The sequence below is a fragment of the Acomys russatus genome, chromosome 20, assembly GCF_903995435.1.
Source record: "Acomys russatus chromosome 20, mAcoRus1.1, whole genome shotgun sequence".
Taxonomy (NCBI): domain Eukaryota; kingdom Metazoa; phylum Chordata; class Mammalia; order Rodentia; family Muridae; genus Acomys; species Acomys russatus.
In genome coordinates, this window is record NC_067156.1 from 38460653 (window position 1) to 38475727 (window position 15075).

Here is a 15075-nt window from a genome sequence, read left to right on the forward strand (position 1 = left end):
AATGCTGCCACAGAATGATTTTTTTAAATGATATTTTAAAGAAATCAAGCAATTCTGGAGTATAACCAAATCTTCGAAAAGTACAGGTCCCTGGTTCCTGGCTGCACAGGGATTATTTGTCATAACAAATACAAAAACATATAATACTGGCGAGCATTCATCCAATAATTCACAGATTAAAATTTTTCACAGAATTATCTCTTTTGACTCTCAATACACTTTTTCAAAATAAATACTGCATGTACATGCACAAATAAAGCAGCTGGTGCTAGTAAGATTGTGGCACTTATGATCACCCAAGTAGTGACAGAGTATCTGTTTTAAATGCAAAATTCCCCAGCTTGCATTCCATCTCTCCTGCTGCTGTATTGTTCATTGATAATAATAATAAAAAAATGAAAGCTCTTCTATAGTTCTTTTAAAATGAAGAAAAATAAATGTTGAAGAGTTTCCCTCTGACACAAATGCATATTATCAATAGGATTTTTTTTTTTTAAAAAGGCAACAGAACTACTCTATAGGGGGCTCTGAAAGTCTTGAGAGTTTATGGCATGAGTGCTGGTTGGCAAGCCAGGGGTACTACATACCACTTCTATGTGGGAAAGGCTTGTACCACTTTCAAATGTCCTGCTAAATTGATAGTTTACAACTGTTAAACATACTGAAAATGCAGTGTCCTAGAACTCTGTGCATGTTTACAATAAGTTTTATAAAACTTTAATGAAATACAAACTAAAGGGGTGATGGTCAGTTTGATAGGAATTCACTAAGGAATACAGACACTGCCCGACACCTTAGCAGCACTTCTGTCCTCTCTAATAGTGCATTTACAATACAGGCTAGGTTAAAAATGATTTTAATGAAAATAGGTATTACAAAAATGGAAAACCATCTTTAAGTATGCAAAGGGATATTGTGCAACAATCTGACAGAATCAGAACAAAATGCTATGAAAAAGTGGAACTATTATAATCTAATTATAGTTGAAAGTTATATTCTAATTAAATAAATGGTAGGTATTAAAATACTTTACATATTCCCATCATTTATTTTATTTACACACAAACACATGTTGTAATTTTGTAACATTATGATAACAGTTTTGTGCTTAGAGAAATAACACTCACATACATATATAAACTGTATATATGTATTTATTAAAGCTGTCGGTGTGCAATACACACACACACACACATACCCTTGGTTGGATTTGGAGGTCTTCTATATACTTTCTAGAACCTCTAGTATTAGAGGCTTTTATTCTTTTATTTATTTTTTTTTAACTTAGAGATGTAGTGAGTACTTACGATGGAAAGAAGTTGTTTCTCTTTTTGTTGCCTTACTATCATCATATAGTGTCTTGAAAAAATCCGGTTGATGACATTTCTGTCCTCTTCACTTACTTATATCAGTGTAAAGAGCATTGGTAGCAAACACTGGCATTTCTGAATTTGGTCATTTTTATATTCTGTTTCTTTGAATTCATGATGTAATTTCTATTAAATAGGTTTCTATATTAGTTGAAATAATGGATTTGTACTGTATGGGATCTGAGGGTATTTCTAGTTTATGAATTTTAAGGTGAAAAATAAATATTGTACAGTTATTGTTGCAGACCAGAGTGCATGCATTTATAATGTTAGATTATTTTCTACTGTGCTTCTTGAATAATACTCACTCTCTGAATAATTTACCATATATATACATATGTATGTATATATATTTGATTTATTGAAGCAAATATATATATTAGAAGGCCTAGAAAGAGCACAGTTCAATTTCTTTTGATTTCACACCATGCAACGTGTGGTATGTTTAGTTTTTCTTTGATCTACATCATTATCCAATTTTATTGGTATTTAGTATCTTTCCAAACTCATTAGAACAAGCACTTGCAGGTACCAGACTTAAAATTGGACATATTTGAGCGTGTGGTTGACGGCTTCTCTTATTCCCAGCTCTATGGTTGCTCCACTACAGTAGCAGTGCACCTACCTGCTTTAGTCCCACAAGCCCTTTTATGCCGACCGACAGCCACAGCTTTGATCAGGCATGCTCAGGCATGCTTCTCTTTCCTCTTCCACTTGGTTCATTTCACAACCCCAAATCCTGACTATACTGCTGTGACTTACCAACCCAGATGTCCTTATTTTCATGTACATTATGCACTAGCTGACCTTCAAGCCTCACATCTGACTGACTCTGAGAAACGCTACCATTGTTATGTAATTCTCAAATTCTTCTGGGGTGAGCCACACCTGGTTTGGGTAGTTTCAGTAAAACGCAAAATTAAAAATAAATACATTTTTCACAGGGTAGGTGGCTTTAATCCATACAAAGCTGTTATTTGTTTTCACAAATTAAGAGATGAGGATGATAAAGATGAAGGTGCCAACAATTTGCTTTGCTGTAGGGACAGATGACTTACACAAGGATGAACTCACTCTGGCACTTAAAAAGGAAGAAGAGGAGCCTCCACGGATTTGCTGAAGTTATCTTGGTGTATTAAAAATTGAGTAAGATAAGTGTTGTCTTGGTAAATGTAGGCCATACTAAAATTTGCTAAATGGTTATGGAATCCCTGGCTGAAGCTAAACAACTTCCCAGGGACTGAACTATGTGGATGTTTAGAGCTGCAGCCAGCCACATCTAAGGCCACACCAAACAGGCTCCCATATGAGATTCCTCAAGCACTTAAAGTCGCAGGCACAGCCATCATGGAGTGAAGCAGTTTGAAGTTGAGACGTACAATGATCAGGGCTAACAAGTCATGTATATTTCCTGTGGTTTCATGGTGGATAGCAATTGCTGAAAATGTGAGCCAAAGGGGTGGGGGCGTAATCAAGCAAAGCTTGTGCATGTGCTAGGGAATTGATATCTGGGCCCAACTCTGAGTTTAAATAATGAGATATTTTGAGCCATGAGAAAATAGGATGTCAAACACTAAGATGATGGATGCTAGCTTGGTGAAACTAACACACACACACACACATACACACACACACACACAATGCCAATCCGTAAGTGCAAGTTAAACATGCATGATTCACTATCCAGGATATCTGGCGAATACACACTGAGTTTGTGTTTTCAGTGATATGTGTCCTCTTTGGAGGAGTAATTAGCTGCATGGGGAAGCAACTGCATAATGAATCATCATTGAGCCTTAACTTTGATTCTGATCAAAATACGATGACCACTAACTCATGTGTTATATTTCTCTGTGTAAAATTTGAAAACAGTGTTGCTTTCTAGAAACCTGTTACTTCCATCTACCTGAAATTATTATAAATAGACTTTGATGTGAAATCAAACATAAAAACAAAAACAAAGCTTCAACTTTTTTACTGCCACCTACTGGAGAATCATGTCATACAACTATGTGACATGGTAAGAGAGGCCCAACCAGGATAGTTTCTGTACAACAAAGATATCCTGTTCCCAGTGGCCTGTGGAGGTGTGTCTATATACAGAACTTATTGTGATGACCTCTTCTGTTTATATTTGTAAGTCGGTGAAGATAAAAGTTTGTACTTCCCAGTGACCAAAGCTCAATTTTCTAGAGAAACTTTCTAAGATATCGAAAGAGAAATAATTTCAGTAGTCCTAAGATTTCTGCCTATAATCTTACCTAAAGAAAATGTTCTTTCCCTTCTCCGCGCCTCTCCCCCCTCCTCTTCTTTCCTCCCCTTCCCTCCCTGACCCTCTCCTTTGCCCTCCTCTCCCCTTCTTCCTCTTTGCCCTCCTCTTCTGTTTTTTACTCCTCTTTTATCTACTCTTCTGTCATTTAAGTGTTGCCCAAGTAACAACCAGGAATTATTATAGATTATTTTGCTATTACCAACTAATTAGATATAAGATATATATAGAAGATAATAGATATACATATAGATATCATGTAAGAGAGGAGTAGAATGATATTCTCTCGCTCTCTCCTCTCTCTCTCTCTCTCTCTCTCTCTCTCTCTCTCTCTCCCTCTCTCTCTCTCTCTCTCTCTCTCTCTCTCTCTCTCACACACACACACACAAAGTTAAGAAAGTTGGTAAAAAGAAAACAGTTAAAGTGTGTGTGTGTGTGTGTGTGTGTGTGTGTGCGTGTGTGTGTGTGTCCTGCTTGAACCGAGGGCCTCCTGCTCACATGGCAAGTCCTCTGCCACTGAGCCATACATCCCCAGCCTGAAGACTACCTGTTTTCACAATTAATTTTTTTTTGCTAAACAAAAGTTGAGTTTCTGTCAAATAACTAAAATATTGCTGGACTAACAAACACTAGGCATTCTTATGGACTATTTTTCTACATCCAAGTATAGTTTTATAAACAAAAAAATCATTTTCACAATTCTGAGTGCTGGAAATTCATTATAAAGGATCTGAAGGATGTGGCCTCTAGTAAAAGTCTACTTTTTCAGAAAAGGAGTCTTGTCAAGGTAGCTTCAAATTATCATGGTGAGGTGCAGTACTTGGGGACACTATTACAAATGCTCTAATGTCACTTGTGAGGACTACTGTCTCATGACCTAATCATCCCTAAAAGCCCTGCTTTCTAATACTATCTCCTTGTTAAGAATTCAACTCATGAACTGGGGTAGGGTCTGGGCACAAATACTTAGACTCTAACAGAAATCCAGGAAAATAACCAGATGACAGTTAAGACTGTGAGCTGGAAGAGATAGCTGGGGACATTTCCCCTGTTTAATGAGTTTTGTGACACCCAGGTCTACATACAAAAGGAATAATTTTTAGTTTGTTTTGTTCTGTTTGTGAAGATTGGACATGCCCTTTATCCTACCCCTAAAGTTTTAGTGTACTCTTCTATAATATAAATAGATAAACTATAATTATAGCTGATCTATAAGGCTTAGTGAAGCTAAGGAAGCCTAAATGTTAATCTTTTCAACAATGTTTGGCAAAGTTTGGCCACTGACTGGCCTGCAAGTCTGTTTAAATAAAATTCCCAGGTCCGTTTCTAGATCTACTAAGTCAGAAGCCATGACAAGCCAATTTGAATCAGTCAGCTTGGAGAGAAGTTGGAGCCAGAACATGTTGAGTTGAACCAGCCAGCCAGAGTTCAGAAAAAGCTAGAAAGGGTGAGCTTATTCAGCAGGAAGTCTCGGAGGCTGAGAACATTCTAGGCCTTAGTTAGCCAACTTAGGCTGGAAGCTGAAGCGTTCAACATCCAAGCTTACAGAAGATTAGATTGTACAGAGGTCAGGGGCTTCCAGTCCTGAGCCTCCGGGTAGATAGAACAGAGATAGAAGTGCTCAGGGATCATCCCAAGCCAGGCATTTGTAAAGCTTGGGTATGGCTCTCATCTCAATCCCTCATCTCCGGAAATCAGAGTGGCATTTATAAGAATCGTTTCATCATGTGTAGGGAAATCACGACTTCTTCTCTTCTTACTACCCTTCTCTAAATTCATTGCATTTTGAGTTCTTGGGCCTCCTCATTCACTACCCAGACTCAAATATTTGAATCTAGATGATCATTGTTTTGTGTTTTTGTTTTTGGTTTTTTTTTTCACCTCAGCTCCTGCTATCTCTAACATTTATTTTCCTCAGATATGAAATCCTGAAAAAGAATACTGGTGACTTGAAATGTCTAGGTGTGGGATTCGTAAACCACATGCAACCAGCTTTACTGTAATCGCTTCATAAAGAATCCGAAGAGATAGAAGAAGAGGGAACAACTGATATATTTCCTTCTCCTGTGGTAGCTCCAGCATGCTAGTCATTTAACACTTCTAAATATTTCTCTGCTCCTTCCCCATGTTGTTTGCAAACCGTTTATTTTTTTTTTTTATTTTACCATTTTATTTCTCAGAGACTATTAACTGCTTCCCACCTTCTTTATGTGTCCGCTGATTATCTGTTTAATGATTCCTCATTGGTTTGACCCCATTTTGAAATGCCTATGTTTTCATTTGTTCTTTTTTTTTTTCTCCAATCACAGTGCGTATATAAGTATGCAGAGGAAGTATTCACTTGAAGTTTGGTTATGAGGAGCCCAAGAACTGGAAAGAGGGGAGCTGTCAGGTTTTTTTCATGATGAAAACATGTTCTCCAGACTTGAAACGTTAGAAGCAGGAGTTGGAAGCTCAGCTTAGGCAGGACCAAGCTGAGAAACCTATAAAGGGAATGTTCTGAGGAGTGACAAAGTAGAGCCAGCCTGCCAGGTCAGTAGCTAACAGCCCATGCCTTTGCTTCTAAGGAAATTGAAAGGAGCTAATGAGATGGCAACCACCTCCTGAGAGTGAGCTAAAGGCATCCTATTAATTCTGTTGTCTAGGTATCTTTGCCTAAACAATCTTAAAGTTCTTTTCTGTTTGTTTAGAAGCGCAAGACTTGGAAGACAGAACCATTTATAGAGGAGAAGTTGGAGGCAAACTCTCATTACATTCTCCCTGGAGATATTCCTCACTAAAAACCTACCCTAGCATAGGTCAGGAAAAGAGGAAAGGGGGTGGGGGTGGCGTGGAGGTTGGCATAGATAAGAAAGATGACTCAGGCAGTCTCAAGGGAGGGCCAGAATAAATCTGCTATTGGCTTCACAGACTCAGCAATGCTAGTCTACCTCTTCCAAGCACAATAGTCGTTTTTGAGGATTTCAGGTGTTGGTTGGTCTTAGCTGTGTCCACTACCTTGCAGCACCCACCTCCCCCACATCCAGACCTGCTGCAGAAGTCTATTTAACTCAGTCACCAGGAGAGGGATTGGAGGTCTCTGGATATTCCTTAGCTCTGGATAAACATTTAGGGTCACTTTCAGACTGGGACTCCAGCTCCTGATCACATAGTGGTTCCCTATGAATGGAGCCAGGTCTTTCCCGAAGGGCGAAGCTGAGAGGAGCTCTGGCTTGAAGACAAGCAGCTGCTGCCTGCAGTGACAGGGGCTTGTTTGGAAAGAGGATGTAAGGGCGGATAAGTCCTGAACTTGTCCCAAGGCACCATGACGCCGAGAAGGTTTGTGAGAGACCCTAGTGGGATGTTCCCGGGGCGGTGCAGCTGACGGCACCCCCGGCGACGCCGTGCGGGCCCCTCTCCACCCGCGAGTGTGCGCGCGAGCGGCGGGCGGCGGCGGGAGGAGGCGCAGGCGCGCTGCTCGCCCGTCTGCAGCCCCGCGCCGAGCGCCTCGTCTCGGGGAGTTGATGGCAGCACCACAGTGCGGCCGCCCGGCCGAGCGCACCGCGCAGCCACCCGCAGCTGCCCGCCGAGCAGCCGACATGTGGGGGGACTGGGGTGGGAGCGGCCGGAGCAGCGCCAGGGACCCGGGCGCGCAGCAGCCTCCGCTCGCTCGCCTATCCTGACCTGGCTCGCTTGTTCCCCCCCGAAGAATGTCCGCCAAGTCTAAGGGGAACCCCTCCTCGTCCTCTGCAGCCGAGGGACCGCCGGCAGCCTCCAAAACCAAGGTGAAGGAACAGATCAAGATCATAGTGGAGGATCTGGAATTAGTCCTGGGCGACCTGAAGGACGTAGCCAAAGAACTTAAGGAGGTGAGACGCGCGGGGGTGGGGAGGGAGCCGGACTCCCCGCGCCCCTCGGGTGGGTTCCGGTCCCTTTTTTTCCCGCTTGGGACCATAGCAATTCCAAACTCTTGGCAACTAAGGAGGGATGCCTGCAGACCGACTTTCTTTGCTCTGGCTACTCGTGAGAAGAGTTGTAGCACTTTCTCTCTTTTTTAATCAGACAGAAATCAACTAGTGTTTTAATCGATGGACTCGGTAGGAAGGGATAGAGGCAAGCTACTGCCTACACGGGACTGTCAGTGGTGTCAGGGGAAGGGGTTAACTGGGGGTGTGTCGGCAAGAGAAGACGTGAGCACTGGCTGGCCTGAGCTGGAACGGTGCTTTTTGCCCGCCCGGCTGCTTCCCCCAGAGTCCTTTGGCAAGTCCGCCCCGGCCGGGCAGCCCCTGGAAGCTGAGCTAAAGGGGGCGGCTTCTGGGCCCAGGGCCAGGCCAGGGAGGGCACTGGGAAGGGGAAGCTTGGCTCTGGCTCCTCTCCTCTCTTCTCAAGCCCTACCAAAAAGAAGGCGACTTTGGGTACCGACAGTAGAATCCAGCTTTGGGGAAGGAGAGAAGGCTGGGACTTTCTCACTTTCGCAATTCCTGAAGCCTCCCCTGCCCTTTTCCAAATGTTTCCAGCAACTCTGGGCCTTCGCGACACCCCGAATGTCGACATTCTTCACTCCCTTTAATTCTGTCATCACTTGGCATTGAACCTGAGCAGTAGGGCTTACCGGGGAGGGTGTATGTGCGTAACCGTGTGTGTTCTGTGTGCTTTGTGGTTTTGCCACTTGCATCCTGGCTCTTCAGAACTGGGATTGTTTTCCCCTCCCCTGCCAGTGTCCACCCCCCATCCCCCCACTTCGTACTCTGCCCGCCCCTCCCCACCCGGGTGAACTGGATTGGCAGAGGTGGGGTGTCCGGGTTGAGGCTGCATAACCCAGGCAGCCTTAGGGACACAGGGCCCCTTGAGGGCCGGCGAGCCTGAGGTGGCTCTCCTTATCAACCTGGCTGACTCTTGTGGCTGGGGGGAGCTAGTGGTGATGGCCAGAGTGCTGTTCCACTGGCTGGTGGGCTCTTGGTGCAAGTCTTGGTGAGGGAGTCTGCAGTCCCAGCTGCAATAAGGCAAACTTCACAGGTGGTGGTGGTCTCCCTGGGAAGATAAGGGGAGGGCCAATCATAGCCTAATCTGAAATTGTAATGGGTTCCTAAAGCCAGGAGGGAGGGAATTTGGGGTTGTTTGGATGACTGGGCTCTAGAGATTATCTTCCTGTCATTTCTAGCCCAAATGAGAGGCGTCTTCCCGGAATTACACCTATGCACAAATTCCAAGCCCTTTAAGACTAACCATTGCCTGGCAGAGTTCGTTTTGTTGGTGATGAATTCATTCCTGTATGTTTCTCCTCAAATAGATCACAATTACTGCCAAGGCCCTGAGAGTAGTCATAGACACTGATGGGTCAGGAAACTTGTTTGCATTTGCAGGGTCTTCCTGGGCAAGCTTGTTTCACAACTTGTTGGCAAATGGAAGGGTTAAGCACTGAAATCCCAGTCCAAAGATGTTTGTTTCTTTGTTACCTTTTTACCTGCTGTATTTCCAAGGTTGTGTTTTCATTTCCAACATTATCATGGTTTTTAAAAAGGAACAATTTAGACGAGTTCCTCTTGGCACACCCTTGCCTTGTTGTTGTTATTGTTGTTGGGTTTTTGTTTCTTCTTTTTGTTTTTTTTTTTTTAAGGGTAGTTGATAGAGGAAACCAATAGCACCAAAGGGTATATGTTGTTTTGTTTGGGGAATGAGAGTAAGAAAAAGGCAGCTAGCCAAAAATTTGCCTCTCTGGGCCACAGCAATGTGTCCAGACACTTACTGTTTTGGACAGAATAGAGCAGAAACCACTACTCAGGGCCTTAGTTCTTTTCATTTTTATTATTTAGGGATTTTAAGGTCAAGGAAATATACAGGAAAACATTTAACCTCTCTCTGGCTTTTAGTCAGAACTAGAGATGTAAATAGAGGACTCTGTTGTTCCTTCTGTGTATTCGTTTAAAAAATATATTTTTATAATTACTAGGGAAAGAGGTTTTTCATAAGAGAATAAACATGCAATAAAACAGATGAGGAGATAACTTCTTCATTTGATGCCTTACAAGGTCTCATTCACTTTCAAGGCCTATGTGGGTAAAAATCTCAGCACAGACCTGAAATATATGAGTGATAAATGATGTGATATCACTGTCAAGTAACTTTGCTGTGGACATTATCATCCTAGGCTCACATATGGGAGTGTATATACTAGAACTAAATTTTAAAACAAGCTATTTATATAAGAAGAATGGGAGTTATTTCCAGGACAAAATATTTATAGGGCATGTTTAACCTATGGCATCTTGCTGTTGTGCAGACTTGATCTGTTTTGAATAATTGAGCATACATGACTAAAGCATGCGTTTCATGGAGTTTTAAAGAAACACGTAACTGAAAACTTTTGTCTACTCTACAAAGCTTATACATTCTTCTACCCAAGACTTGTACATATAAGTGTTGAAATTAATATGTCAGTTGTCATATTTAATATTCTGACAGTACATAATGATATATAGTTATACATAATATAGATCATTACATTCAAAATTCAAATTCCTATATTGATAACTATGCCTTTAAGTTATAATGTATTTCTAATTAATTTAACAGTGCACTTTCATTAACTTGGAATGAAAACACCTGAATTGCTGTCAATGACTATATAGATTTATTCACCCTTTTGGTTTTCATTTTAATTACAAATTAAGGTTTAAACATTCTGTCTTTTGTTTTTGTACAAACCTCACCAACAACACTTAATTTTTGTTTGACTACTTGAATATTTTTAAAATTAAGGTATATTTACATTTTTGAAGTTCTGGTATATTTATATCATTTCTCCATCTCTCTCTACCCTCCAAACCTTCCCATTAGTCCCCTCCTTTTCTCTCTCTCTATATTTTCACTATTGACTATTTTAGTAGTAGTTTTTTAGAATTTAGATAGGCAGGGTAGATCTGATGCCTATCATAGCTGTTTAAAACATTTAATAATTAGTAAAACAAACTCCAGTCCTTGTTCAGTAAAAGGAGTCCTTGTATCTTTTTCTGATTCATTGTTTAACAATAATTATTTAATCAGTTATAATTAAAGTGGGTATTATAAAGAGAGACATGGGAATTGTAGAAAACCCAAAGGCACTTTTATTCACCTTCACACTTGAATAAAAACTCAAAACAACTTGAGATTTTCATAAGTATTATGAAGCATTTATTTTTCTGTGCTATGATGAAAAAAAAAAAAACCAAACCAACAACAACAGTAAACTATAGCTCTCTACATGTGTCCAGACACTGCACCTATAGTTACAAGTACTGTTGCATTTTGATTGTTATTAACATGAATAACACATGCACAAATTTTACTTAGGGTACATTTAGTCTATCATTAGTCATTGGTAATATACAAAGACGTTATTGCTTTTACTAGGTACTCTGATTATTGATGTAAAGAAGAAGTTGAAGCCAAGTACTAGTTAGTACCTGTTTGTTTATAAATCTGTACTACTGTGTACTCAGTTGTATGGTATTCTGTGAGTGCAGAAAGTGAAATGTAAGAAGCCATTAAGATACGAACCCTAAGAAACTTACAACTTAACCAGATTTTCATGGTGGACACAAATGCATCGGTTTGCAATATATCACACATGTGTGTGTGTGTAAGTAAATATTTGAGACCTCCAGGAACAGTAAGAGCTTTGTAGAAATCTAAACTCAAAACATGATTTTTTTTCCTTTGCAGTATGAACAACATTTGAATAGTTTAGACAGGAAAAGACATTAACAAAATGCATCATTGGAATATATTTTTTAAATCATGTTTTTAATAAATTGAAAAATAAAGTGTTGGTGAAACTCTAGAATTAAAGGAATAAAATTAAGCACAATGGTATAGCACATGCTAGTGGTCATTTCTTCACTACGAAATGTGAAACAAATCTACTTTTTAAACATTTCTCAGATAATTGAAAATGGTGGAAATATTATGTGTGTTCCTTTCTGCAGATGGAAATTGTGAAATGTTCTGCATTGCATGTTTGTTTACTGGAATCTCTAATAATAAGTCTTAAGTGCTTTAGCTGAATTATCTTTCGTTCAGAATATTTATAGCCTTGAACTTTTCTTGTAACATCTCATTGCTTTAAATTTTGTCACAGTACTATTATATGAATGAAACAAAATTTAGCATTCAATATATAAAATCACATTTATATTAAATGAGAGCAGCACTTGTGAGTAGGCATCATGGAGGCAAAACAAGAACGGGTGTGTTAGTGAGCTAGAATTATTTCATGATGGGTTTCCCAGGTCAGCTCGCAAAGGAGTGCATGGAGAGCACCCATGGTGTTTCTTACAATTCCGTAGAAAATAAGATAGGTGCATCTGATGTTAAACTTAGAAAACTTGGAAAATCTATCTGACACTGATTAAAAATAGGATTCACAATTATTTGTCAGATATTTTTGCATGTTCTTTCTTTTTTAAAAATATTGTTATTAGTTTATATGCACTATGTGTTTTGCCTGTATGCATACTAGGGCACCTTGGAGGCCAGCAGAGGGCATAGGATCCCCTGAATGTGGACTCACAGATGGCTGTGAGTTAACATGTGGGTGCTGGGAATTGAATCTAAGTCTGCCGGGAGAACAGTCAGTACTTTTAACCACTGAGCCATCTCTTGAGCCCCTTAAGCGTGTTTCTTGTTGACTTATTATTTGAAGTTCTGTGGTTTATTGCTCTGGGAAATCCTACTGTATTTTTAGTTAATGAATCCGTGCATATAAAATGCATTGTTAGGGCAAACTATAGAGAATGATCTCTGAAGCATTCCCTAAGTCCTGAAATTCTGAATGAATGGAAGCCGACGGGCCCCGGAGTGGCATGAATCACTGCACCTTTACCACTCTATAGTTTACCTTTCCAAAACTGAGATGCATTTACTAAAGGTTAAAATAAACTTTCCTTTTCTTAAATATGGTTCCTTAGAGAGAATGATTCTGCGAGCATATTGATAGTTAATAACAGGCCCTTACCCTTCTCTCCCTCTCTTATAATGAATTAAATCATTTAACACATAGAGAATTAGCTGGTAAGAAACTCGAGCTGCCTTAAAGTAATAGTGTGCTTCAGGCAATAGTAAAGCAATAGATAATAAAATCAATGTAACAGATTTCATTGTTACCTGGATTGTGTTTTTCCACCCTGCTGCTCTGAGGGTTTCAAACATTTAAGTCTAACTATTTGGGAAAAAAAAAAAAAAAAAGGAATACAAATCTGAGCTAAACATACTTTCCCAAACAAAATAGAAACTAGGGTCTTCTTATGGACCTAGTCCATAAAAATAATAACAGGCAATCTTTGAGGAGTAGGTGATAAAAATTGCAACAGATTAATGACTAATTTATGATTGAAAGTCTGATAAATGCTATCAAGATATCAAACTGCCAATGTGAAATTAATGCACAACAAAGGATACTATTTTTAAAAGATTTTTTTATGATTTCAGAAATTATGTAATCCTATAAAACATCTGGGAAGATACTTCAAATGAGAAAGTAAAACATAATAATACACAGAAATAGAAAATACTGAACATTTTGTTATACTTATCTTTAGTATTTTGGTTTGGCTATTTTGATATGGATGAAGAAAAATATGAAATATATACAATGCTGTTGTTTGTTTTCTTTGGTAATGCTAGAGTATAACTGCTGTGCTATAGCTATAAGGTAAGTGATAGCTCTGTTAATATTAGACATACAATTATTTGTAACTTTTTGTGGTTATTAAATATCATTAGGAGCAACAGCTTTGGCAACGAACAAGGATAAAAAAATGTGTTGCTTTCTACAAGGTCCTCTTCTAAAATATTCTTCAAAATACTAACCCATCTAATTAATCCTTATACTTGCTATTTCTCATTTTACAGATAAGAAAACTAAGGTGATGTGGGTTAAGTTCCTTGCCCAAAGCCATTTGAGCAAAAGTGAAGCTTAAATATCACAATTGTGTTGGAGACTTGATACTTCACCACCCTATGTTATTATTTCTACTTAATTTGGCTTTGTATTTTCTTAATAAAAAATAGAAATTTTAACTTCTTCAATTCACATTGTTAAATTATCTTCTAGAGGAGTTTTTCTTTTAATTTTTTCTTCTGACAGCAGGAGTATACATACAGATGCCTTTTCATATACAGAGTGACACTAAAAAAGTATTTAAGCCATCCTATGTGGATTAATATTTTCCTGATAACATTCTTTTTCTATTCTTTCCTTTTTCTTTGTGTAGGGGCGGGACAAGGCACACTTAAATTTAGGTACCAGGACTCAAGCAACATTAATAGCAAATAAATTAGATTCTGCAGTTTTCATTTTTCAAATAAAGAAGTTCTTCAGTAAATTGTGAATGTTATATAGCTTTTCAATATCCTGGCTTACAACATAAAAGGGAAAATCGAATAAGCATGATTCCAGTATCTCATGGTGTGTGCGTGTGTGTGTGTGTTTGTGTGTGTGTGCGCATGCGTGTATGTGTGTATATGTATGTATGTGTGTGTGCGCGTGTGTGTGTATGTATGTGTGTGTGCGTGTGTGTGTATGTGTGTGTGCGCGTGTGTGTGTATATGTATGTGTGTGTCTGTGTGTGTGTGCTTCAGAGTTGAGCACTCAACCAAAGGCCTGTACATGCACTCTACTATTTCTCTACAGCTCCCGTCCTGTACAGGTCTTTTCAGTGAAGAAAAAAATAATTGGGGAAGCAATTATGTGTTGTTATTGTATTGTACTTAAGGGAAGGCTCTATCATGATGGCTGAGATTTGACAATTGCTTTTGCTTTATTCTGTATATGATAAATTAGAGAACTTGTTGAATTCTTAATCAGGCAAAAACAAGTATTGAATTGATTCATGACAACATGTGTATTTTTGTATTATTAGTTGTGAACCATTCCCTTTCTACTGCATTAAAAAAATACAAGAAATAGTTCTACTTTAAAGTCCTGTTTGTTTATTTCTTTTCTTGTGTCATATGAGCAAACTGTTTTCATTATATCAAAAAGTCATTAGGAAAATGTGCTCTAAATTAAGATTTTCTGTATGATCTTGAAGGCTAAAATCAGTGATATCATCTCTAAACAAGATCCAGAAACTAATATTTACTGAAATGAAAAGTATAAAACCCTATCTAATTAATGGCCAAATCAGAATACACTCACACGGTAGCCTGTCAACTTAAGACAAATGCTGCCTTACATTGCATCAGTTGGTCTGTGTATTTATTTATTTATTCACTGAAGATGGAAAGATAGGATGTTTCAAAGTAATTAAACTCCCAGATTCGCTTTCAGCTAAAATATACAAATAATGTAAGTACAGAATGTTTACTTATGATCCTTGTCACTCTTCCTGAACTGTGCAAATGCTACTCAGACACTGTTGAGGACAATTTTTACATGTAGAATAACTGAAATCACTCAAATTATATGTGGATGTT

General features: G+C 39.0%; 1 protein-coding gene across 3 annotated transcripts in view; it reads left to right on the forward strand.

Annotated features, from left to right (window-relative positions):
- Window positions 1-7111: 7111 nt before the first annotated feature.
- Window positions 7112-15075, forward strand: part of Prr16 (proline rich 16) — a 280715-nt gene continuing 272751 nt past the window's right edge. For 2 of the 3 annotated variants that reach the window (XR_007832454.1, XM_051163110.1), the window contains exon 1: window positions 7112-7487. Coding sequence is in view for 1 of the 3 variants with exons in the window: in XM_051163110.1 (XP_051019067.1) it covers window positions 7329-7487 (159 nt within the window). In the remaining 2 variants the exon portion in view is untranslated. The remainder of the gene's footprint in view (window positions 7488-15075) is intronic. The other variant, XM_051163111.1, reaches the window with a different exon arrangement.